We start from the raw sequence: 26,256 nt of genomic DNA, 5'->3' as shown, positions 1-26,256 counted from the left end.
AAGTAAATTAGTCAAATAAATGTAAATACGCACAGCTTTGCATTGAAATACAGTAAATTGTATTTCTAATAGAGGCTGATGAGCAGTTGGCTTGTGAGGTTTTCACTGGAACCAACAGACCTCCAGTAAAGGAGAAGTGTAGATCCATGATTCAATAAAAGACAGTTCAGTTTTATTTACAGAGCACCAATCCACAACAGCAGTTGCCTCAAGGTGTTTTATTCTGAGGACCTACAATATTAGAAAGATACCCCAACAATCACACAATTCCCTATGAGTAAGCATTGGCAACAGTGGAAAGGAAAAACTCCCTTTTGACAGGAAGAATCCTCCAACACAACCAGGCTCAGGGAGGGGCAGCCATCCACCGTGATTGGGTGGGAGTGAGGGGAAAACAAGAGAGCAAAGGTAAACTATAGGTGAGAGAGTCAGAGTTTAATAATCGCTAAGGCTTACTAGAGTAGTCGTGTCTCAATATAGAGTGAAAAGGGAGGAGAGAAGAAGAAACACTCAGGGCATTATGGGAACTCACCCAGCACCCAAAGCCTATTGGAGCAGATGGTTCAGGATCTTCTGATCCAACCTTAACTATAACCTTTATCAAAGTTTTAAGACGTTCTTAAAAGTGGAGGGTGTCCACGCCGAGTCCAAAACTGGGAGCTGGTTCCATAGTAGAGAGGACTAATAGCTGAAGGCTCTGCCTCTGAAAACTCAAATCCATCATAGGGTTGTTTCAGGAAGGCCCAAATCAAATATGTGGATCCATCCACAAAAAAAGGCTTTCTATTAGAAATGAGAAAATGATGGCAGAAATAAAACCCCTTAGCTCACTCTGTGCAGAAGCAGTGAGTATAAACACATGTACTTTGTGAAGCTGTGAGAAGAAGATTGATCAGTTTTTGTTGTAATTAGCTGGGAAGGTTTATTAAACAGCCCCATTGCTGTTGGATGCTGATGTTTGTAGCCCTGCGTGCTGCATTATGCAGAGATGTTTTTACACTTGCTGATTTAAAGGATGATGAAACAGAAACACCCGTTGTGGGGGAAAAAATGTAACACTTGGCTTGTCTCATATATATATTTGCAATTACTCTCGAGTTTTTGGATATAACATAAATTTCAATGTAATATTACTGTACTATTACTGTTACTGTTGATGCAAGAGAATTAGTTTGCTGTTATGTGGACAACACTGTAATTAAGTAGTAGTAACTTCCCATTTCAAAACCATTACCCGCTTGTTTTAACCTTATTACACCACCATTACTGCATTATTACTGAGCTTGAACAGAAACTGCTACCAAAAAACAAAATCTTTTAAACTTCATAAAATCATCACACCAGAGTAATTATCAGAGATCTTTGAAATCTGATAAGGGAATTGTATGCATTGTTTTAAGAAAATCAGAAAGTTTAACAACCATTTGACCTGAATGAGTCAGAGTGGCAGCATCTACCTACTCGGTTGTGTTTACTCCTCCAGAAAAAGCTCTGTCTAAACAGGAAAAGCTTCCTGGTGCTGAGGATATAAATGGAACTATCACCTTGGCTCCTGCAACTAACATGTTTCTCAGCTTCTTATGGATGATGACATGGATTTCATAAAATAGTTATTTTGTAAATTATGAGTCATTTTTTTCTCTCTATCCTTTGTTGTGAGGGAACTGCGGTCAACGGGTGTATCACAGATTGTTAAAACTGCACTGCTGGCATGGTTGTATTTAATTTTATGTCTTAAAAATGCTTACAAAGTTGTCTAACATGTATCTAACTAATCTACGAGTTGGACTAAACCTGGTTTAATCCCTCAAATCAATCTAGTTTCCAGGAGCTACAACTCTACTGCCATCTGCTGGTCAGCAGTGTAACACTGCAACCCACACAGCAGCTGCTCTATTAAGTTTTCATCTCTTTCAGTGTGCTCTTATCTTTGCAAATAAACAAATAACATTTTTTTCTATAAAGACGAGTCAAAATACCTGCTGTGACACAAACAGTGGGGAAAAGAAATGCAGACACACGGTAGTGTTAAAATGGACCACTTTACTCTTGCACAAGACATCCATAGAGCGCATTTTCAATATAAAAATAAAATCGCCTGCTTTGGAGCACATTTAAAACGCAACTGTGCCTCTTGTTAAGAACCCAAACCAATGCACACAATTTAGAGATGGATCTCAAGTGTTCATTCCTTCAGCAGAACACACATTCATTAAGCTTAACTTTTGGTTCATGTGTTAGTTTCCTTTAGCAGAAAACACGACAAACGCTGGTCACAGTAAAACATGAAAGTGGCAGCGCAGAAGTTGGTGGATACAATGAGACAGGAAAAAAAAAGTCCATGACAGGCAGGAACCATGCATAGCCGTGTGTGTGTGGGGGAAAAAAAATCCTGCAGAAACCTGTTAAACCAGCCAAAGAAAAGGACTACAAACCGAGCAGTGCTGTGAGAAATAAAGAGGGGCTGGTTAAGGAAGTGCTTCTGTCTGAAGCACACGGGAACACTCCAACACTTCCTTCCATCCAAAATTAGCTTCTTTTAAATATTTTATGAATACTCTCGCACATAAATAGCATCATTATTGCTTATTAGAAAAAAAAAAAAAAAAAAACAAGACTCAAGTAACACTCACACACAGGCCTGCATTTAAATCTACAGAGTGGCACGTGAGCGGCCTTAGCAAAGCAAACGCGATGGCAAAAAGATGCTAGCAACTCAACTCACTTTGAAAATAAGCGCTTCAAAGCTTTGTCATTGTTAAAATTACTCTAAGTAAGAAAAGTAACTCCTCAGAAACAGAGGTGGTGGTCAAATTATTACAAGGGAACTAATTCATTAAATTAAACATACTTGGGAGACAACGGGTTCAAATATAACACAGTCAAATTACTCGTGTAGTGAATATTTACAGTTTAAGATGATCAGTACTGATCAGCTTCATTCCTTTGAAATCTGTCACTTATTAATCTGCGCCGTTCGTCTGGGATGTCCGACTGTGATCAGCGGCGACTTCGCTGCCAGGCTCGTCTATGTCCTGATCCTGTAAAGGAAAAAGCAGTAAAGTGAATATGAGCTCATTTCCTCCATCGAGGTAAACAAACCCTTGTGTTGTCCTTGGGTCATTTGTCCTCTAAAGAAATGTGTTTTTTATTCATCAAATGGTCTGAAAATAACAGAAGTTATTCATTACTATGCTACGCATGATTGGAATAAATTTTAAGTAATTTGATTTATTTATGGGGTTTTTAAATCGGATTTTATAACACCTGTGGTCCTCGTGGACAAAAATGACCTCAAAGTACAAAGTGTTGCAAGGGGCCATATTTTCACACCATACTGCTTTCAAACATCTTGGATCACTGATGTGTGGGGTCAAGCACTGGTCATAACAACCACAACAACGACAGCAGGCAGCACAATTAGGAGACAAGTGCTCTATATTCAATTAAATTGTATTTATACAGCGGAAAATCACAACAACAGTCGCATCAAGGTGCTTCATATTGTAAGGTAGACCCTACAATAATACATACACAAAGTATGCTCACTTTTTTTTTTAAACCATGTTGTGTAAAGCAATGACCAGTAGAACAAAGCATATATTGTCCTCTAGTATAATGAGGAGGAAGAATCAATGTTCAGGAAGATCCAGGGTTAGAAGATAAAGAAAATATTGTCAATATTTAGATCACGTGCCACCCTTTCTCTGAAAAAGCACATCAGCCACCTGCAGAAGTGGAAGAAGGCTATGAAGTGAAGGAAAGTGATGAAGAATCTGAACTATGTTCAAGTAGGTTCTCAGGCATCCAGGACATGGTAGTCTGAGGAGCTTGGAAAGAAAGTGACTGGGCTTCTTGAAGTTTCAGAATGTGAAACTGAAATGGAAGATGTGTCAGAGGACTGCACATCTTCCATTTCAATTATGATGAAGACAAAGAATCAAGCAGGAAAGAGGAGTCAGCTGAGACAGAGGAATATTTGCAGTAACGTGAGGAAACACTGATCTGGTCTTCTATCCTTCCCAGTGACAGACGATGCCTGACTCTCTCATGTGCCTCAGAGAAAGACAATCTATCACGGTCCAAGCACATATGCCAGGTCCCATACTCCTTCAGTAGCTTTTCTACTCGAGTACTGAAAGCATTATACACAGTGTATTCTGCTTGTATTCTGCTTTTTAACGTTCACATGCTGATGGATGCATCAGAGACCAAGTTGGGGTTCAGTAACTTGTCCAAGGACACCTTGGTAAGAACTCCAGACTAGAGCACACAGAGACTGAACCAACAACCATCCAATTAGCAGATGACCTGCTCTACAGCCAACTCAATGACAAACAAGGAGGAACAACGAGAGAGGAAGAAAAATGGACCGAATGCAGCTGTAGGCATATGTGGGTGTGTTGATTCTTACTGCCGTGCATCCAGTAGAGTCGCTACGGCCAGTTTATGACATCCTGAGTCTGGTAGAGAAGTTTTAAAAGTGACACAAGATTAATCCATAGAAGCACAAAAGTGATATCATTTCATGATAAAGACACAATAGATGATCGTCGTTCATGACACAAACGTGCTCCCATTTGAGGTGTATGGAACAAGTGGGTGTTTCTCCTGCTGTGATGTAAGGTCCTGGTACTGATATGACTGTATGAGCACCAAGTCCCCTTCAGAGGACTCTGTCCATTCCAACAGAACACCCAAGTAAACCAGGGAACTATGAGATAAAAACATGGGCAGTATGTGATGCAGGTCCAGCTGTACATGGAACATGCTAGTGTGCGATGGCAAACCGTCTGTCCTGCAGTCAGGGCACGCAAGTTGTCCCTAACATTGCAGAAGGTTTCCAAAAGAAAACAATCACCTGTAACAACTTGTTTACTGTATATGACCCTTGGCCTGCAACTGCAGAAAAGAAAGCTGTCCATGATGGGACCAGTGCAGAGGAATAAACCTGAGCTTCCTCCTGCTCTTGTGTCAAATATGGACACGCCTTTGTTCTCATGAAAGTTTGCCTTCACTCAGACCCATGCGCTAGTGTTCCTACCATGCCAAAATATAGAAAACTGTCAGGCAATGAGTTGGAATAAAGTTGAATAAAACCTTGAAACACAGAGATGGATGATATTTTATACTTGTTGCTTTATAAACAGTCAAAGCAAACGGGGTCATTTTTGAGCCCAGAGGACAACAGATGTGATTATTTGCTGCCAGTAAAAAACTTGTAGTTTAAAAACAGCTTTCTAAATTAACTTTGACATAAACCCGTCTGTGATAATCTGTTAAAACAACCAACTCTGGTTGTGAAACGATAATCACGATAACTGATCATTTGATTAATTTTTTTACCCGAAAACAAAGAAACATTTCGTATAAATGAGGTTTTATCAGACATAAATTTGAAATGGAATAAAGAAATAGTGTCAAAATGTTTGAATTAAGTTTTAAATAAAAGTGGGGGAAAAATCCACTTCATGTTAATTAAGTATCAATCAAACCAGATGGGGCCATTTTTGACCCCTGAGGACCACAGGTGTGACTACGTGCTGCCATTTAAAAATTTTAAGTGGTTCAAAAAAAAAAACAAACTTTCTTACTAAAGTTCAACATACAGCACTCTGTAGTTAGTCAGATAGTCAAAATTATCTAAACGTTTAAATAGTTTATTGTCTTGTTTTATTTTCGCTCAAAAACAGAGTGTACTTTATCTAACAAGGTCTGGTGGCCCTAAAATGTAGGGTCAATTTTGTGTTAGTGTTGGTCTTAAGTAAAACTAAGATGCAACACTGAAAAGATTGACAATTTATACTTTAAAAAAAAAACACTCAAATGAAGTGGGGACATTTTTGACCCCTGAGGACCACAGGTGTATGGAAATCAGGAGGACATTATGATTAAACATGCTGCACCTTCTTCAGCACTTCCAGCACTCCTTTCACAGTGGACATCAGTGAGTTTGCTGATTTGCTCAGGAGCTCGCGGTAGACTTTCTTCTCTTCCTCCACGGTCTTCAGAGTCTGTTCGGTTTGGCTCAGAGTGCTTTTCACCTCCTCCAGCTCCCTCGACAAAGATTTGTTGGCTTGATCCAGCTGAGCTTTAACCTTTGCGTCTTCGTCTGCGATAAAGAATCAACACCAAGTCAGGATCACAGAGACAGCAGATCAGTGGGCAAACGCTGGTCACAGTAAAACATGAAATCGGAACTGGAAACAGCAGCGTATCCCACTGAAGTCTGTAAAAACTAGCCACTTTATTAGGTACACCTGTCCAACTGCTCATTAACACAAATATCTAATCAGCCAGTTACATGTTAGCAACAAGGTCAAGATGACCTGCAGAAGTATTTCAGAAAGTGCTGATCTACTGGGATTGTCACACACCAAAACAACTCCTTACAGCCAACGAATGTAACCTAACATTAGCAAGGTGTACCTAATAAAACGTCCAATCATCGTAACTATACACTACATTTAACTGCCTCTCAAGTTAGTCCACCATCTTGGTGACAAAGGTCTGTGCTGTCAGTTTGTGATTAACAAACGATTGTTATACAATATGTGCACAGCTGGTCAGTAACCTCTCATTAATGTTTTATGAATGCCTGTGTTTTAGTATTTCTTCCATGTCAGTGTAATCATAAGCAACCAATGTGGCGGTATCCTCGCAACAGCAAAGAAACAGCTCAGTCGTGGACATTGTGGACTGGCAGTAAACATCAGCGTCTATAAATGCCAACATTAAACATTCACAAACATGTGGTAAGGGCAAAATATGGGGTAAGGGCAGTAGGAAGACTCCTCTCCTGTAGATTAATAATATGTTACATATGCTCCAACTTGTTTACACTCCTGCACGTATACTGTAGCGAAGCCATGTAAATCTGTCTGTTCTCTGCTAGGAAAATAAGGTTCAGTCCTACACTGCCTGCCTTTTCTTTGAAGACTGTGTTTGTGTTTATGTTACAGTCAAACTTTTAACTAATTTCCAGTTTCCAGTTTGAATTTACAATAAACTCAGTTTTGCAGACTCCTCTTTGCCATCCAACATACAATGTCCCAGTTCACGTTTCACCAGACATCACAGAAGGATGGTCCGGAGAATGAAGTGAGACTGAGCTTCTCTGTAGCAATGCTCAAATTGAGCCAGATCATTGTCCCGAGGGACTACTGACACAGAGTGTAGCTTGCAGTTTAGGACATATAATGTTATCCAAAACGTACCCATTTTAGCATCCTGCAACATAAGCTTCTGCTCTATTTCCTCTCTCGCCTTCTCACTCTTCTCTAGCTTCTGCATCATGCTGCCGATGTCAACCATAGCTCCGTTATACACGATCAGGTTACCAGACTCGCTGGCCTCTGACTGAGCACGAGTTTTAGAAGCAGGAAGCAGTCCTCGGTTACCTTAAGAAAGGAAATGTGATACAAAATAAAGTCATTTGGCATCTGTCGCTCTATCCTGCTTAAAAGAAATTTATGGAAAATTAAAGGACACACTAATAGAAATATCTTCAGGCTTACCTGTGAGATTTTCAATCTGGGCTTCATTGAAAGAAGGAATGGGTTCATCTTTTCCCCTGTCTGTCAGTTTTCGGTAGTAACACGATTCTCTGACAACAGGTTTGTTCAAAAGCTTCTTTATCTGAAAACAGAAATCAACAAGACAGATTTACTGAGCTGTAAGGCTGACGGTACGTGTCTTAAAGCAAAGTGAAAAAGAAGGTCTGACAGGGTAAGAATCATAGAACCAGAAAGACCATGTGCTTGTGTTTTCACCTGAGCACGAGAGAGATGCAGTCCCAGTGTGTACAAGATCTCCTCCAGGTCTCTCTCAAGTAAATAGCCACAGTGGCTCTGATCGAAGTAGACAAACGCCATCAGCAGCTCCCTGTTGTGCGTGATCATCTGTTTCCTTTCCTAGTGTAACGACAACCACGCTCATTAAAAAACAACTTTCTGAACAACATCTACACCTCACCAACGTGTCTATAACAACATAGAGCCAACCTTATCTTTGGAGGACCTCTCTTTCGATGATTTTCGGTCATCTTTGCGGTCTTTTCTGTCTCTGTCAGTGGAGTCGTCATCATCTTTGTCTAATAAACAATCAGAAATATTATTTCTTAAAACCATTTTGTGTCTTTGTGAAAAGAAAATATCCCAAGTAGTACACAGTTCCAAATCATTCATTTAATCAAGAAGAGTATAGTACCATCATCCTCATCATCATCTGCATCTTCAGCCTCCATGGGATCATATTCTTCAGCATTGGCTGTGCTGCCATCATCTTCATTCTCCTCTTCATCTCGAGACTCCTCCTTTTTCACTGTCTTTTCTTCAGACTAATTTAAAAAAATGACAATGACATAAAAACTCACATTTATCAGACAAACAGTAAAAACCTGAAAAGCTGCAGAAACCTTTTTCTTCTCTTCCTCATCTTCTTTGGTCTTCTTTGCTGTCGGTTCTTCGTTCTCTTCTTCTTTCTCCTTCTTCATTTCACGCTTTTCAGCCTCTTTCTTTTCAGCCTCTTTTTTGGCTTTCTTCTCCTTCTTCTCATCCTTGGTAGGAAGCGCAGCGAGGGCTTTATATATGCGGTAACCAAAATCTCTCTGCAGCATCTCATTAAAAAGCTCAGCAAACAGAGAAACCTGTACAGAAAGAAGACAGTATATTAAAAAAACCTGTAAAGAAAGCAAACACACACACACACACACACACATCACATGTGTGTGTTTGCAGGTCTTTGTAACAAACCCCAGAGCATTAATTCTCACTTCAAATGAGTGCTCCTTGTTGTCTTCTAGTCTGTAGTCCAGTAACACACTCAGGGACATGACACTGCAGTCAAATTTGCCGTTCTTGGCTGCCCAGTTTGGGTGTACAAGGATGGTAGGCTCATCAGGAAGGATGTAGCGCCTTTCTCTCCGCTGGCGCTCAAGCTCCTCCTGCCTCTTCTTTTCCTCCTCCTGACAGACAAAAGTATCCATCAGGTGGAATTTAAAATTAACCTTAATTACTGAAAAGATTTTGTTATATATAAAAGGCTTTAAAAAAATGTATCTGTACCTCTCTGTCATCCTCAGTGCGTACTGGTTCCTCTTCCTCCACATCCTTGGTCTCTACTTTCTCGGGCTCCTTGGACTCCTCTACCTGCTCCTCCACCTTTAGCTGTTTGGTGAGGCGAGCAATCAGCTGTGACTTTAACCCCTTAGAGCTTAGAGAGCGACAATCGAGCTCCCTGCGCAGGTCATTTACCTACAAGTGGAGAAAACAGACATGAAAAAGCAAGTTGAACATTTCTCGTCCTGGTCCCTACTCATACCTGCACCAGCTTTACGCACCTTCATTGATTTCGGGTCAAGTTTAGCCCAGTGAGTGGGAGTACTAACGTCCTTCGAATCATCGTCATCCTTCTCCTCTTCCTCCTTGACAGAAAATCATTAAGATAGAGACAGGCAGAGGGAGAGAAAGAGGTGGGATAACAAACAGTCAGCATAGCACTCATGGTCCTAGTGAGCTTTAAAGTTGATCCGTGCAAGAAGCAAGGCCTCATTTGTCTTTCATTCTCTTGTCCTAGTGAGCTCTCGACTGTGTTTAAGTCCACTGCTACTGAAGCGTACACAGGGAAGCTCTCTAGCTCTTATAAAAAAATAAATAAAATTAAATAAATAATAATAAAAAAACAACAGAAATGCTCCCCCCCAGCTGCCAATCAATCAATCTGTGGAACACAAAAAAGGTAAAAATCAATGAGAGGTGTGTCCAAAAGGTGTGTAGGTACATCAGGTGAATGAAGCTGGCCTCCAAACGGAGTGAGGATAGGCTGGCCCTACCATGCTCTATGACTGGGGTATTGCCATTTATGGGTTTTATACACCTACGTCAGATAGGAGCCATGTGTCCTTCTGTCCAACCAACTGCCCTGGAAAAACCAAATTCTACATATAGTCCAAATGAAAGTGTAGAATCCAACAACAAGAACAGACAAGAAGCAGGACTTAGGGGAGGTTCTCTTTTCGAAGTCAGACGATATCAAATTGATGTGAAAAATCATATAGAAATACACATTTCTCTACAACAAACACATTATGTGAGCGCAACTGACTCCACAGATTCCAGTACGTTTGTAAATGATGGGTCCCAGTGTTAACAATTGATCACTGGTTCAAATTTAAACTCATTCTCAATCAATCTGCAAGCAGATGCCTTTTTATAATAATGCAAAACAAATGCCAACATTAACATAAAATACTGAACAAGATTAGCACCCAATTTTGTGGTGTTTAAGCAACTGGAAGCTGTTTTACCATTTGCGACCGGGGCCTACACAACACAACCTAGTCTCACTGCTTCCACTGTGTGTGTCTGCTGGATGTGAGGGAAGGTGGGAGTGCTGATGGAGGAATGGAGGAGTTGGAGCAGAGGAAAAGGGGACAGGTGGAGGAATAAACAGAAGAAACCTAGGTGAGGTTTGGTGGAGCCGTAATATGCCTGGGTTCGTATCTGTGTGCGTGCAAGGTGAGGTGTGCTTTGTATTTTGTGTGTGTGTGTGTGTGTGTGTGTGTGTCTGGGGTTTTTTGTTTGTTTTTTTGTAAGTCCTGTGCCTTCCTGTGAGAAGCGGAAATGAGAAGAGAGGGATTAGCGGTTCAGTGCCTGTTCTCCATCTGCCTCCTTTCGCTCGGCCGACAGCTTCTCAGCCAGCTGCTCCCGGAGTCGCCGTGACAGCACCTCCCACTCTGAGCGGGTAGGAAGACAATGCCAAACATCCGGAAGAAACAAAACCACTGTCTCCACATGAGCAGGGACTGTCCGCCCCTTGTGTGTCTCCTCTGGCCGATGATAGCGAATCTCTGCAAAACGATACCTGTCGCAAAGGAAGAAGGTGCATTGGAAAGAAACATTCTGGTCAGGGCACAGTATAAAAGGCAAGCCTTGCTATTGGGCGAGCCTTCTACAGCTACTCCCTCCCATCAGGTCACTCAATGATCGTACAGGTCATTACAGTGACCCTTCTCCCACACAACACACAGCATAGACAAATGGACCCAGTCTGCAGCTCTCCGACTGTTGGCACAGGTTATGGCAGCCATTTTGAAAAAGTTGACAGACAATCACAGGAAAATAAAAAATTTAAAAAAATTAATAATCACACCCCCAAAATTCATCCCCATTATAGCTTCAGCCAATTATGGATGAGTACTCTGCATTTGCCCTAGGATGCACTTGACGTACTACATTAGGGTTGTGTGAAGAGAGACAGAATCAACAGGACAGTGAAAGCCAGTTAAATATGTAAGATATTTAACAGAGAGAATAGAAAAAGAAAAGAAAAGAAAAACAAAAAGTAATGGCAGTGTCTTCTGGTCCAGGCTACTGCTTCCAGCCACCAAGTCCATGCGTTTGGTTTTTCATCACAATGAAATGTGTGTATATGAATAAGAGTGTGTGACAGAAAGAGAGAGCCAAGACTACAACACACAAAAGGCCAAAAAAAACGACATTACACAACACAAAAAATTATAATAGTAAATAATAGATTGCAAATTAACAGCACAATAATCATTAATATAACAAAAATGAAAACAAAACAGAACACCACACTCTACATGTCCAGGAAAGATTTAGTATCGAGGTAGCATAAAGATGCAGTACATTACAGATAATTTAGGATTTTAGTTACAACGTTAAGAATTATAACACAACCAGTGAGAACAATAAATACTGATGAGAGTAGCGGAGCTTACCACTGAGTGCACAGACTAAGGTCTATGCCTGTGAGGGCCTTGCAACAGCGTATCGCTGTCTTAATAAGGACTGATGGATCCTTTTCTGGGTCCGCTCCATCCAGAGATGGAGACCAGTGACCACCAATGGCCATGGCCTCATCTTTACCTCTCATGCCCACCAAAAACTGAAGGAGAAAAAGACAGGTGCAAGGAGAGCCACAGAGTACAGGTTAGATGGAAATGGGGAATGGGAATATGGGAATCAAAGGTGCGGAGAGTGGAAAGAGCAAAGAGAATAGAGACAAAAACAGAAAAGCGTCAGCAGTATGTCCAAATAATCACACGTCTAATAAATTTGTGCAATATTCTCATTTTCTGACCTTTCCTCTTGCAGACACAGAGGATGCTTCAAACATAACACAGAAATGTAAATGCCAGAATGAATTCCCCCTGCAGGTCGGTCGCCCCCTCCCTCCCTCTCCCTCTCTCACACTCTCACACACACACACACACACACACACACACACACACACACACACCTCTGCAAATCTCCAGACATAAGATGCAACCCCCGTTTTACAGCATCATGGCCTGAAGTTGTCATTCATACAGTGAGCGATATTCAGGTTAGCACTGGTCTATTAATCTTTCAATATTACTGGCCCACAATAGCAACTATGTTATCAGATGCAAACCCAACAAGCTGTCAGTGTAACTGTTCTTCAGAGATGGCGGCTAATGTGCGTGACTGTAGTTCCACAAGCTTTGTAGGAATTCTGATGCTGATGATCCGCCCTCCAAAAAATGTAGCTAATTTTCCCACTGAAGCAGCCTGTTGGTTCTTGGTGGCACACTGAAAAGCCATCAAGGCAGACTTGGAGCAAGAAAAGAAACTTACTGTCAACTCTATTTGTCACTGTAAAGTGAGCTCTGACAATAAAAATCTATCTCTGATCTCACTGTTGTTTGTACTATACAGCATTAGAAATAGCTTTCAGGGAAAGGTGAAACAAATAATACACCACAGGTAAATTAACACAAGGGAGCTGACATCAGTTTATAGCTTTCCACACTGAGTATTCAGCAATGGAATAGGATTACTACATCATCGTCAGCTCCTGTGCATTCTAAAGGGTTTGACATACCTTAATCAGTCTAGCAGGATGCTGGAAGGAGTCTCTGACTTCCTGTGGGTCCTCTGCCAGAGCACAGGACTTATGATAGAGCTCCTCTATACTGGGGTTAGCCAGCAGCATCACCTGAAAAATGGAAGAGGCCACATTAAAGTTATAATCCTTTCTATACTATTTAAGTCAAATGCCATGTTTTACACAATTTATGGTCTGCATTCCCTTTGTATAAAATGTCAGAGTTCAGTCAGTAATTATGCCTCTTCATCACTGCTTTGTCTCACTAATGCGTTCCTATGAAAATACACGTCTTCATTCGGAGGCTCTTATGATGGCAGCTGTTACTATTCACACTCTTTACACTGTGTCAGAGGTGTACAAAGATACTACAAATACCAACATAACATTTCCTACTATAGAGGGTTAACAGTCACAGTCAAGGATTAGTTGAAAAGCTGTGGGTGATGGCTTGCACACCTCTAGCTGCCATTTAGCATTACCAGCTTCAACAGAATGAATGGTATATGAAGCCTTTTTGGCTGTAGGGTATGTACCTCTGTAAGCACCTAAAGATGACATATGCACAGCTCAAACATGACAACTATATACAAGCCTATCATTTTCTGATTTACTTTCACTTTAATGCTGCAGTGCTATGATATACACACTGCAGTTAAAGCTGATTACTGTTAAGTTTATTATTTGAAAAGTTTTTTTACATTACTTATATTGTTGCAACTTATTTAGCACTGGCAGTCGTACCTTAGCACTGTAGGTATGGTTGGCGTCAGGAGGGTCCAGCACAGCCGTGTTCTTGACTAGAGGATCCACCTCTTTGTGCAAAATGTGGAAGTTACAAGCGTTACTAAACTGGAAGGGTCGCGTAAAAGGGAAGGCATCCACCCAGGTGAAGACAGCATCAAAGAAGTCACTGGGAATGTAGAGGCTCTGGTAGCGCCTCCTCAGCTCCATCATGTCACAGCTGGAGCTGCAGAACACAAGAAGGCTTTCAGATTTCAAACTGGGGCGCCACATCCTGCTGTACAGTATTATGCTAACATGTGGCATATCTAGGATGATGTGTTTTTAACAAAGGAAACAATATACATACCCATCTAAGCTGAACTTGGAAAACTGGACAGTGTAGCGAGGTACAACTCTGCGAGGCCGTCTTGGGGAGCGGTCACGTCGCGGTGAACGGTCTCTGGAACGTTTGCGTGTGGGTGACCGTTCTCTTGATCGCCTGCGCTCACGGTCTCTGTCTCTGTTAAAGAATCAATTTTTTAAAAACTTAATGACTTATTACTTCTAATGAACAGGAGGATGAAATGGATGTGGAATAGGTGTATGATGTAGTAATTATATGGTCTGCCATCTCACCTGCGTTCTTCTTTAGTCCTGAGGATGAGCTCAGGGCCTCGATCGCTGCGAGTGGGGAAACGAGGCGGAGGCTCAATTCTTCGGACAGGCTGCGGCTGTGCCATCATTCTCACTGGGGGCTGGAGGAGACCCCCGGGAAACACTTCTGGCAATGACAAGAATGCAAACCACTTCCTTACTACACATACTATTCTGTGTTCAAAGGTGGTACCAAAACAGCAGCACAAATAACACTCATCATTACTAGTTGTTCAGACTGCTTTACAAGGAAACGCTAGATAAATGCCACTGACAAGTACTGTACCTTTGGGCGGAGGCTGTGGCAGCAGAGGCTGAGGAGGGTTTTGGAGAAGAGGGGCAAGAGAAGCAGCAGACAGCTGTGCCTGCAGAAGAGACGGAGGGGGAGCCTGGGCTGGAACACTGAATGTGGTCGGGGGAGGTAGTGACTGCAGCATGGTGGGGGCTGCCTTCATCATGCTCGAAGCTTGAGGCTGGTTCTACATAAAAAGTAACAAAGAAAAAGGAGGTTAAAAAAAATCTTTAAATGCAGACATGAAACGATCAATAACATGCCAGCTGTGCAACAAATAAAATCTTGGTCAGCACCTGCTTAGAAGAAGGTCTGAATATGTTTAAATCAAAGACTTGTAGAAATCTCAACAGGGGTTTCCTTAAAGGTTGTCCTAATCAAAGGAAAGCTGACGTGCAGCTTTGATCTCAAAGTTATTTCAGTTAACCTGCTAAAAGTAATACAGCAGGTTCTCACTTGTTTAAAGGAAAAACCTTTTGATAAGAAATATATGAGGCCCTGTTTACTGTCAGTTTAAGAGACATCTCTGATGTACAGCTTTATACTGTCAGAAAATCATGATGCTTTCTCACGTTAAAAGACAATGATTAGTATAATAATATTTGTCATCAAGAAGCGTATTTGTAAAGACATTTAATATACTTAGTGAGCAGCCAGGTTTGGCATTTTGCTCACCACTTTCAAAGTAAAAAAACAAAAAAAACAAAAATGAAAAAACAAGCCGAGAGAAAGAACACAAAAAGTCTGTGATTCACATCTAAGGGGTTACATTTTGTCTGTTGTCCGCAGTGGTGTGCATGTCCGAGTAGCGCAGCTGCATCCCTGGCTCATTGTAAAGGCTGCCGAGCTGTGGGGAAGCTTGAGGTAAAGGCTGAGGCTGCTGCTGATGCTAGGAGGGATGGAAAACACAACAGTTAAAAAAAAAAAGAAAGCAGGACTAAGATTTTTTTTTGAAAAGGAAAAATAAAATAAATAAACACTCATAGCAAGACTAGAAAGTCTGAGCACATTTGTTGTAATTGGAAGTAACCCCACCAGTTTCAGATGATGAGAACGTGTTTGCTGTGCATTAAGCGCTAAATTGCATTTAAACACTTTGCAACAGTGGGAGTTTATTCAAACATGAAAAACTGATATGATTTTTATTACAGTAAATAAGGACTTAAACACTAAAACCAGTAAAAGGTTTGTGTGCTTAACTTTATAATGAACTCCATGAAAACACTGGTGCTGATATAATTGTGATTATAATATGAAAAAAAGTAAAGTTCCTAATTCTCAGAATAAGGGACTGTATAAATACCTCTACATTTGAGATACAATGCGTTTGTGAAACTCCTTAAATTAAAGCTGAAAGTATGCATTTCAATACAATACAAAGCCACAAACTGTAATGCTGTGCTCCAAAATGCAACGTTTGAACATTCTCACCGACTGATTTGCTAGTTGAGGTAAAGTCTGGATGCGCTGGGCGTTCCACTTGAACGGCATATTCGGGTTGTACACAGCTTCCACTAGGACCCTGTCACCCACCTGGGGAGTCTTCCCCTTCACAGCACTATGAAATACAAATATATACAAAAACACATAAGAAAATCTGTTTGTAATGCTGTATCATTTTCAGATTCACAGAAGCAAACTTGTAGCTCTTTAAGTTATGGATGATAAATAAGGTCCTATGCAGGCTAACAATGGTGCAAGAAAAGGGATTGTATGTGCAATTTATACACTAAAAAACCTCTAGTGAAAGTGTTAATTTTATTAAACCACCAAGTAACAGAATCTGAGCGATGTTAGGACCACCCTTTTTCACCTTAACTGAAAGAAGACATCTTCATCTACAAAGCCAAATGTGTCATGCAGCTTATTGACGACACCAGTGAAGACTCGCTGCTTCTGAGGCTGCGTCTGCTGTTGGTGGCTTGAACGTGGTGTGGGATAAGACACAGTAATTTGGGCTGTCTGCTGTGGGTTAGACAGGCTCAGGCTCGTGGGCAGGGCGACAGGGGGCTGAGGGTCAGGAAAAGAAAGAAGAATCAAAACACTAAAATTACATTTTAGTGGTACATCTAAAATATACCAAGGGAGATCGCTTGATAGCTAACTTTTCTATTTCTATATGCATTAAACACAAAGCTTCAAGAAAAAGAACCTTAAAAATAATAATAAATAATAAGGAAATATGCTTTGATATGGTCATCTGGAAAAAAATTCAACCTAAATGATAGTTTGATTATTCAAATGCTCTGTGCAAACGTCCACAAAAAAACTGTAGTACTTGAAAAAGTGTGACAGTATGAGAGCAGACAGGGTGTAGCTGCTGCACCTCGTCTGGAGCAGCTGCCCTTGTCTGTGTCCACAACCGAGCATAATTGCCAGCTAACATGTAAACAGATAGGGCAGATAGACACCGAGATCTGTCCTATGTAGCAGCTTGAGTTTGTTTGAATATGTTTTTGTAAACACATTACCTGAGAAATGAGTGCCTGCTGAGGCTGTGGAAGCTGAATTAAGAAGAGAAAAAAAAAGTGAACTTTTTGTTGAAATGAAACAACAGATTTACACCCAAAGCAAAGACACATCTTGTGCTGTCATAATGCTCCCAACAGCTGTTTGCTCACTAACAGATTCTTACAACATAAATAATACGATCCATCTAGCGAAAGATGTAAACATGCTGTGCAGTCGTATCAAATTACAATTACCTTATTTACATATTTACATTACATTGTCTTGGGGGAAAAAATCGAAAAGTGGCTAAAAAAAATAGCAGAAATGGATTTTATGTTAATTTTAAAGATTTCAAAGTGATCTTACAAAACTTTAAGATTTAGCAAACTTATGGTCAGTTTCCAAACGACCGTTCAGTCTACTGTAACACATCATACGGTGATGCTATATAAAACAATCAGAGAAATCTAAATTTAAAGCACAATGTCAATAAGATTCTAAACTGAAAAGGATATTTTCCAATGTAAGGAAATAAGGTGTGACACAAATAAAAGTAAAGGCCGGCAAGATACCTGATGAGGTACATTGTACAGCTGCTGCTGGGGGGGTTGTTGGGGAGGTTGCTGCTGTTGTTGCTGCTGTTGTTGCTGCTGCTGTTGCTGTTGTTGATACTGCTGAAGCGCTGTATTGATTTGAGACTATGGACATTTAAAAAAAACAAAAGGGGGGCAGTAGCAAAGAGCGTCAAATGTGACCAGGGAAAAGACACACACGTCTTACTGTGCTTAGCATTACTCTTTTGTGACTGACCTGCTGTAATGCTGCTGCAGCGGCTGCTGCAGCTTGCTGTTGCAAAGCAGCAGTTTGCTGAGAAAGCTGATAGTTTGCAGCAGACTGGTTGCTGAGAGAGGCTGCAGCCAAGGCTGACTGCTGAGAGTAAACAGCAGGAGATGCTCCCAGAAGAGACGGCTGCTGCACTCCAAGAGCTGTGGGGGTGTGGGGTATAATGTGAAACGTGAGTGTAATTGCACCGCCGGGTAAAGTGCTAATGACATTTGATCTGATTTTGCTATACTCACAGTGCAGGCTGTTGAGGTCCAGAGACTGTCCTGTGTGGCCTGACTGGGACACTGCTGTGGCAGCAAACTGAGTCGCCCACGGCGGATTTTTCTGTCCCCCGAACTGGGCCATGACTCATTCAGATTAAGGGCAGCCTTTCTTCTCCAGGCCAATGCTATCACTATAAACATAAACCAAAAATCAGGAGTATTAGTAGCAATTTGATCACATGGTCATGACTCTAGAGGCAGAACTTGAACTTGCTTGAATGCCAGCAGCTACTCTTTAAGTGCCTATTGGAGTACCAGCTTGTGTTTTTGTGTGACACACTGCATGTGCAAGAGTAGATGTTACTTGTGGTGGATGTATAACAGTCAAAAGCCAGTCTGGCCTGGCTTTAACTTATGTCACCATTTACTTTGCAAAGCATGTTACACATAACAAGGGCAAGGCAAGGGTGCACAGAACAACAAATGAAGACTAAAACCACGTCCGGTGAAGCATTTTAACTCTGATAGGCCAATTTTTCCCTTCTATAAAAAAAAACAACTGACTTCTGTCTACAGAAAAGACATTTATCAGAACCTTACTCACAGCTCATGGTGATGATGTTGACGCTGAGTGCACTTGCCAAAATAATCTTCACATATGTAGTATACTATTTCTATGATAGTAAGGCAACACGAGGGAATCCAAAAAGAAAACTATACTAATTATTTAATGAGGTGGGAAAGAGTGTTCTCATAGTTATCTCCAGGACTCTTCAGATTAGCATATGCTGACACAGCAACCAAAACGGGCTCAAAGGCTGCCCAGCTAACGTTAGCTACTCACTGAGAGTATGCTAACGTGAGCAGCTAGGCTACTTAACGTTTCCGTTTGTCTAGTGAGCTAATGTTGTTATTGTTGAAGGTAACAACAAGCTGACTCGAGCTTTTGTAGCTACGTTAATTTTGCTTAGGCAGCACCTTTCAAAAGTCCCCAGTTTAACTGCAAATATATTAAAATGCAGCATGGCTACTGTACGACAGATACGATAGCAACACATATAGAGCTAACACGTAGCATTTTCGCATCGTTAGCTTTGTTGCCAGATTAGCCTCGTGCTAGATTTGTTGTCGAAAGCGAGGCCCGAATTAAGCTCGCAGGCTCTTGCAGTGAATAACCAGTCTTTTAAAAGCATAATAATACACAGCATAATGACGGCAGGCTCTCTCTTGCATGCAATTTAAGAGTGCACGTTACATTTACATTAAATATTTATAATTATTTAGGTAATAAAGATTTTCATTAAAACACTGTCAACAGTGCTTACCGTTGTCTCCCTGCACCGGTCTATTACGGATAGAGAACGCGCATGCGCAGAATGGAAACCCCATCCGCGCTCCACAGCCAGCAGACGGTAGACATAGTAGTTCAAATATTTACTTGTAATCGTGTGCATATGGTGGTGATAATTCCAGCACTTCCTTACTTCATGTAGGAATATAAAGAAGAACAATAGTCTGTTACCACTGATCGTAAAGGTTTGGACATGCTTAGGTCAAAATTAAAATGTAACATCTGAGCTAATTAAGATAATCCAGCTATTAGGCTACATAATTTTTTTTGTTTTGTTTTGTTTTACAGCCGGTAAAAATGTAGACGTTGTTAAACACAGCAAAAAATATAACGAACTGCTTAACAGGTATCATTATATATTATATTTCACACCATCACACCAACCCTTGCTCTTTTCCTCTAGCCACCCAGCTCCATTTTCACTATTCCTCCTCTGTGAATGTCCAAATCATGTCAGCCTTACTTCTCTACGTTTTTCTCCAAACAGCTGTCTCTGAAACTCTACTCATGTGGTCAATTCCAATGAAAATCTCGGCATCTTCAGGTCTAGCACCTCTAGCTCCATCTCCTACCGCTCTGCTACCATTTTCAAACAAGCTGCATGTCTGACTTAAACAGTATGAAGCTACTTTCATACTGTCTCAAATGTAATGGTGATTTCAAGCATCCATCATTCTGTGTCAAGTTGAGCTACACTCCAGAGGGTCCCTATTCAGTCATAATTCAAGATATTTACCCTGGAAAATGTGAAGAACTTAATCTGTTTTCCTCCCCCATGTTGCATTAAAAATTTTTCTTTGATGCATGTGTGGACAATGTTATACAAAAGCTTCCTTTCCTGAGTAGCTTTTTTTTCTAGGACATAACACCAGCGAATTAAAGGTCACAATAAACATCAGATTTCAAATAGTGAACTTTAATGTAATGAAGTTATTACATTAGACCACATAAATTCAGGATACATATAAACTGTTATCCTACCTCAGTTCAATTAATAATTGTAGCCTCAGTATCTTGCATTTCATTTACAGATTACCGTACTGGTAGATTCTTTGTCATTCGGTATGTGGTGGTGGTGGATCATTTTCTCAAAAGGTCCCTCTAAACAGTCTTAACCGATGCCACGCACGTTCAAATATCTCCAACTTTCAAAATATACAGTATTTATAATAAATAAAAACACACCACTTACAGTGTTCTGCTTATACAGAAAAACATGACTGAACCTTCTGTAAACAGACATGCAGTTAATGACCTCTACCTGGCAACTGGGTGAATACAGTATGTACAGAACTCTTAACAGTATACAGTATAGTAGGTAATTTTCTGTTCCTCAGTATTGTGATTTAGAACAGTAATATGTGGAAATACTACAGTGCTGTGTATATAACAAAGTCTATGAGTGGGTCGGCCGGGGAACTTTCTCATCTTGCAATTTGCGCTCCACTTCTGAGAAAACCTTTGCACTGATTTTATCCACTTCATCTTCCACCTGGAAAAAAGGGAGAATGTACAAATTACTTTTATATAAAAGTGATATTTTTATTTTCTTCTTTTAAAACCAAGCTAACCGAGCTTGCAACTGAGCTTTGGAAAACCCATCAGCTGTAAAATGAATGCTTCCTGCTTCTTGCCACCTTGTATGGCAAGAATAGCTCTGAAGGTGTAGTGCAAATGTGTGTATGTAAAAGTAACATCCACATGGACCCAGGGTTTCCCTAAAATATTTCCTAATCACAATTCCTCCACTAGCTTGCCTTCTTCATATTGATATAGTGCATCCTGGTGGTATCAAGCCTGACTTAAAGGAAAACATAATTCATCAAACCACGGCATGATCCTCTCTTGGTTCCATGATTGATTTCTGATCTTCACGTGTCCTCTGTAGGCAAATGCAAGTCTGTGGATACTGTACACAGCCCACATGCAACAAGCTGCATTACCCCCTTCTTTAATACCCAGCATTAACATTTCAGTATTTATGCGCCAGTAGCTTTCAATGGGGAACAAAAAAATTAACGTTTAAAATAATGAAACCAGCAAAGGCTAAAATATTTTTCTACTTTTGAAAGAAAAATTGGATAGGAGTAATAAACAAAACAGCTCATTTGTAAAGGGACGCACTAACAATCATTTTGAACAAATGAATAATACAAAACCACTCTAGAAGAGTCCAAGACTAAAAATATGAAGCAGAAATGATCTTAATAAGTCCACTTTAAAGTGACTGCAGAATTTTCTGTATGTGATGACTTATTTATCCAAACAAGAGTTTCTCAAACTTGATATCAGAAGAGTTTACACAAAAACTTATCCCAGAACGGCTCTATAGATTATCACCTGTTCCACTTTGTCCACTTCAGGGATGTAAAACTGCATCATGTTCTGGATCCCATTTTTCAGTGTGACAGTAGAACTGGGACAACCTGTGCAGGAACCAACCAGCTTCAGCTTGACTACTCCGTTCTCAAAACCCTTAAAGATGACATCACCTCCATCCTCCTGCACTGTAGGTCTTGTGATTAAGAGCGACCGTATCAATTGGTACAGAACAGGACAGAGAAACAGTGAGATTAAGACCGTTATCTCAGCACAACCATCTCTTAGAACACTAACAACATCTTTTTTTGTGAACGTGAGTGAAGCAATAAGGTATTATGTTACCGTGCCATAAATACTTTCTGAAGCGCAACTGTGGTTTACTTAAGCAGCTCTCAACAGTACTGAGAAATCGCTACCTGATTCTGGTGTCCAGAAGCTCCTTTATCATACAAACAATATCATCATCATCTTCAGAATGACCTACAGTAAAGAGAAATGTAAAACATGAAAATATTTACACAATTTCAAGTCAAAAAGTTGCATGTTTTCACACTGTACACTCACTGCTTTCATGGTGCACTGCTCCCGTTGTTATCGGCTCACCACTCTCAAAGAACTTAGCAATGGCCTCCAGAGCATGACGCTTAATGTCCGTCCACTCAACATCCTCGTCCGTCTGATAGGAAAACAAACATCTCATGTATTATATGATTAGACTATAACTACAAAGACAAACTGTAAGAGGACATTAAATACTTACTTTAGTGACAGTAATGAAGTCGGGGCCAAAGAACACACTCTGTACTCCTTCAATTTCAAAGAGGTCTCTGAGAGAAACACATTATCATGTTCAGTAAGAAATAAAAAAAACATATCATGAAACAATGAAGTCCTTTTGGTCTGTTTTGTGATTACAAATCAGACTCAGGATACTAAAAGTATCAGCAAAGAAAAAAAAACATCCTGACAATGTGCAAAGGAACCCGATGTGTCTCTCCTCAGGAATCCACTGAGGACCAAAATGTTATTTTCAGGGTGTACATCTGTCACATCAGCTATACGTATTATTCAGCCAAGCAACCCCATCATGATCAGAACTGAAGACACCTCTATTTGTTTATAGAGAATGGTAAAAAAGAAAGAGAAAGAAAATAGCCAGTGAGTGACAAACTGCTTAAAGCTCACAGGAAGGCTACACAGGCTCAAACCTGCCCCCCAGGAAACTGAGGCTACGATTTGCATGAGCTCAGCAAAACTGGACAATAGTAAATAGTAATAAAATTGATCTGTTGAGTCTTGATTTCTGTGACATTCAGATGGTAGGGTCATTAACTAGTATAAACAACATGAAACCATGGATCCATCCTGCCTTATATTAATGGTTCAGGTTGTTCGAGGTATAATTTTGTGGGGGATATTCTCTTGAAACACTCCTGAGTTCCAACTGGGAATAATTTAAATACCACAGCTCACCTGAGTCTTGTGCTAAGCATGTCCATCCCTTTATGACTACAGGGATGATTCAAGGAAGCCAACAAGGTCTAACCTAGTATTAGCACAGTGTACCTTATGAAGTGAGCATACAGTATATTCTTCTTGTTTTAGTGCTAGCCCTGTTACACGTGCCTCCCAAGGCTTCAAATGTGTTTGAAGTGCAACACTAAGTCTGACACACAACCTGGCTAAAGAAGAACATCCAGTCGAGCTTGGAGAAGGAAAGTCAAGCGTTCCACTTCCTAGGACGGGTTTACCGGGAAGAAACTTCAGGCTTCTGGGGTTCGGTGTATCTTGAGTCTGGATGGACAGGTGTCTTACTGTAAGACATTACATAACCATCAGCTCAGGCATAACATAATGCAGTGAACGTATATAAGGTTTTCAAACTTCTAAAAGAGTTTCTCACTTGGGAATTGTGTGGCTCCTACGAGGTGAGGCTGGACTCTTCTGAAGCTCTGAGTCGTGGACAGTGAGTGGTATGAACATCTGGTCGGCTGTGGAAACCTTGAAGCACAAAGAACACATTACACCTTATATCCCCTCAACTCATTCATTTATTGAGGCAGGATATAAACGGGTGGCGTTGTTATGCATGGAATAACCTTCTCACTAACAATGAAGTTTTACTATGCTAACTAGCTAGCGGCCGTGTGCCAGCTACCACGTGATTTTCACAGTGAAAACGACTAAACTAACTAACACTAGACTAAACTACTTTCTTCCACAGCTCCAACCACACCTAGGCGGATGAGTTAGCCTGGAGACAAAGCTTTGTCCCATTTGTTTTGCTTGCTAGCTATGTAGCTGGCTAAAAGCTAATTTCTGTCTCAAATGCAGAGACGCGTCGCAATACTGGTTTATGCTTTACACAGACTCATCATATAGGTATTACAGTACGGTGGATCAACGCTGGTGATAGTTCAAACCTAAAGTGAGCCGTATTTCTTGTCCGTAAAAGCTGCTGAAGACCCCATCTCATGCGCGCCGCCATTTTGTTTGTTTAGAAAATGAGGACTAGTGATGGATCGTTCGCGAACGAAATGGCTCTTAGAGCCGGTTCTTTGACGTGAACGACGCGAGCCGGCTCCTTATCGCGAGCCGTCACGTGGGTTTTGTTTTTTTTCTTTCTCTCAGCCTCTCTCTCGCACTTTTTTTCCGCTTCACTCTGCACGCGAGCCTTGTGCTTTAAGCTGGGCAGAGGGGGGAGGGGCGGTAGTTACACTCAGTAGCACAGGAACAGAGCCAGAGAGAGAGAAAGAGAGGCAGGGACAGCAACATTAGAAAGGTATAGTAATCATCCACAACTATTTTCAGTTGCAGATGATAAAGGATTGAGAAAGTTTATTCATGCAGGTCCATATGACAGAGAATATGCATGTTCTTTTAGTTTTCATATTATAATTTATATTTAATTGTGTTGTGGTTTGCAGTGTTTTGTGTTCTTTTCACTTTAAATTTGTGAAAGGAAAAAGCTGAAAATTTAAATAGTTAAAACTTGAAATGTGAATAGTTGATTTTTGTATTATATGATTTATTTATTACATTTTATGTGGAGTGAATAAATAAAAGTATATTTACGGTGGCCCCTAGAGACAAAGCACATACAAACTTCAAATCACGTACGAACTCTGAAGCATGTACAAACTCCAAAACACGTAAAAACACGTACAAACTCCAAAACACGTAAAAACTCCAAAACACGTAAAAACTCCAAAACACGTAAAAACACGTACAAACTCCGAAGCACATAAAAACTCAGAAGCATATAAAAACTCAAAACACGTACAAAAGACAACAGAAGTGCTCCAGGATGCTGGGCGCAGTGTTGAGCCTTTGTTATCTTGTGGCTACACAAGCCAGCAAGTACCAACTACCGGATTTGGTGTGTGGTAATAACAGGTAAATGAACTTTTTTTTTAAATTATTTGAATATATATATGAGTGCCTGTGTATAAATACACAAACAATACACACATGCTTTCAATTGTGTAATTTAAGTGATCTAGTAGCTCTGCTTTGGAAGTTCAGTTCATGCTAGAAATGTGTTTTGGAGTTTGTACGTGTTTTGTCTCTAGGGGCCACCGCATATATTTATATATAAACATATATAAATAAAACCACTTGTTTTTATGTTAGTAATTCCTTTTGTGCATAATTTTATATTATTGTTAATAATAAATTAATTAAAGCAACAAAACAACCTGAAGAGCCGGTTCGGAACCGAAAGAGCCGGCTCTTTTTAGTGAGCCCAACCGAAAGAGCCGGATCTCTAAAAAGAGCCGGAAATCCCATCACTAATGAGGACCCCACGCGGCAGACAGCCAGACAGCACGTTGAGCTGCCACGTCTTTTTTGGCACCTCCACAATAAGTATAACGCCCTAGAACTTCTCTTTCGGCCTCCCCAAACCCCGATCCTCTCCTGAAAAGAGTATTGCGTTACCTCACCGTGTAACAGAGTTGAAACAACGTTACTAAGAACAAAGAATGCGCCATAAATTAAAAGAAAACTTTTCTCCGAAGAGAGTGATCATTTCTCCTTTGAGGATTTACATTATTCCGAAATATAAAAGAAATATCTGACACTGATTTATCATTTGCCCTGTGATCAAGTGTTGTGGATTTATTAGATCATCCATGTGTAATGCTTCAGGGAGGCTAACCAATGACTTTCAAAAGTTTAAAAACGAAACATGATTGGTTGCTTTTTCCTAAACCAGTAGGTGAAGAAAGGACTTAGATCATTAAATTATTTTCACTCCAGTGATCCACAACAAAATATATTGATAATCAAATATAAATATAAGTGTTGGATTTACAATTTAAATGCATTCTAAAAGAGCAGCCTGTAATTCAGTTGTTGAGTAAATATATACTGTATTGTGCAAAAGTCTTGAGTCACCGCTCATTTTATCATTTGTTAGGAAAACAGGAAACAGGTGCAGCAATTTACTGAAACTTGTGCAAAGACGTAGAAACACAGTAAAGGAGACAAAAGGTAGTTTGTACCATTCTAACTAGCTTGAAAATCAATATTTGCTA

At 40.4% G+C, this 26,256-nt stretch overlaps 2 protein-coding genes and 1 long non-coding RNA gene across 4 annotated transcripts; 1 reads left to right on the top strand and 2 right to left on the bottom strand.

Moving 5' to 3' along the window:
- Positions 1–2,023: 2,023 nt before the first annotated feature.
- On the bottom strand, positions 2,024–19,445 carry ccar1 (cell division cycle and apoptosis regulator 1). Of its 2 annotated transcripts, none has more exons than XM_082558008.1 (26): positions 19,371–19,445; positions 18,076–18,236; positions 17,807–17,982; positions 17,569–17,694; positions 17,017–17,049; positions 16,359–16,555; positions 15,977–16,103; positions 15,315–15,434; positions 14,540–14,732; positions 14,236–14,380; positions 13,967–14,119; positions 13,618–13,843; positions 12,871–12,984; positions 11,744–11,910; positions 10,653–10,863; positions 9,341–9,424; positions 9,066–9,254; positions 8,774–8,965; positions 8,417–8,647; positions 8,209–8,338; positions 8,004–8,092; positions 7,773–7,913; positions 7,518–7,638; positions 7,218–7,400; positions 5,907–6,112; positions 2,024–3,041 (listed from the first exon to the last, which is right to left on the bottom strand). In XM_082558008.1, exons 2-26 carry the CDS (start codon positions 18,185–18,187, stop codon positions 2,964–2,966), a joined length of 3,744 nt encoding a protein of 1,247 aa, XP_082414134.1. In that variant the 5' UTR covers positions 18,188–18,236; positions 19,371–19,445; the 3' UTR covers positions 2,024–2,963. The 2 variants fall into 2 exon arrangements, with proteins under 2 accessions (XP_082414134.1, XP_082414135.1); XM_082558009.1 differs by having other exon boundaries at positions 8,004–8,086.
- A 21-nt stretch (positions 19,446–19,466) lies between these two features.
- On the top strand, positions 19,467–19,986 carry LOC309720835. The gene is made up of 3 exons (XR_014280576.1): positions 19,467–19,581; positions 19,685–19,742; positions 19,884–19,986. It is a non-coding gene; the product is annotated as an uncharacterized lncRNA (long non-coding RNA).
- A 310-nt stretch (positions 19,987–20,296) lies between these two features.
- Positions 20,297–25,761, bottom strand: LOC309720392 (NFU1 iron-sulfur cluster scaffold homolog, mitochondrial). Its single transcript, XM_082557286.1, has 9 exons — positions 25,521–25,761; positions 24,142–24,230; positions 23,622–23,719; positions 23,397–23,532; positions 22,479–22,545; positions 22,283–22,394; positions 22,135–22,198; positions 21,737–21,911; positions 20,297–20,888 (listed from the first exon to the last, which is right to left on the bottom strand). Exons 2-9 carry the CDS (start codon positions 24,204–24,206, stop codon positions 20,793–20,795), a joined length of 813 nt encoding a protein of 270 aa, XP_082413412.1. The 5' UTR covers positions 24,207–24,230; positions 25,521–25,761; the 3' UTR covers positions 20,297–20,792.
- Between the last annotated feature and the right edge of the window lie 495 nt (positions 25,762–26,256).

This window comes from Aulonocara stuartgranti (assembly GCF_965226115.1).
Source record: "Aulonocara stuartgranti genome assembly, chromosome: 13".
Taxonomy (NCBI): domain Eukaryota; kingdom Metazoa; phylum Chordata; class Actinopteri; order Cichliformes; family Cichlidae; genus Aulonocara; species Aulonocara stuartgranti.
Note: the sequence above shows the minus strand (reverse complement) of the source record. Positions and strands in the feature narration are given on the sequence as shown.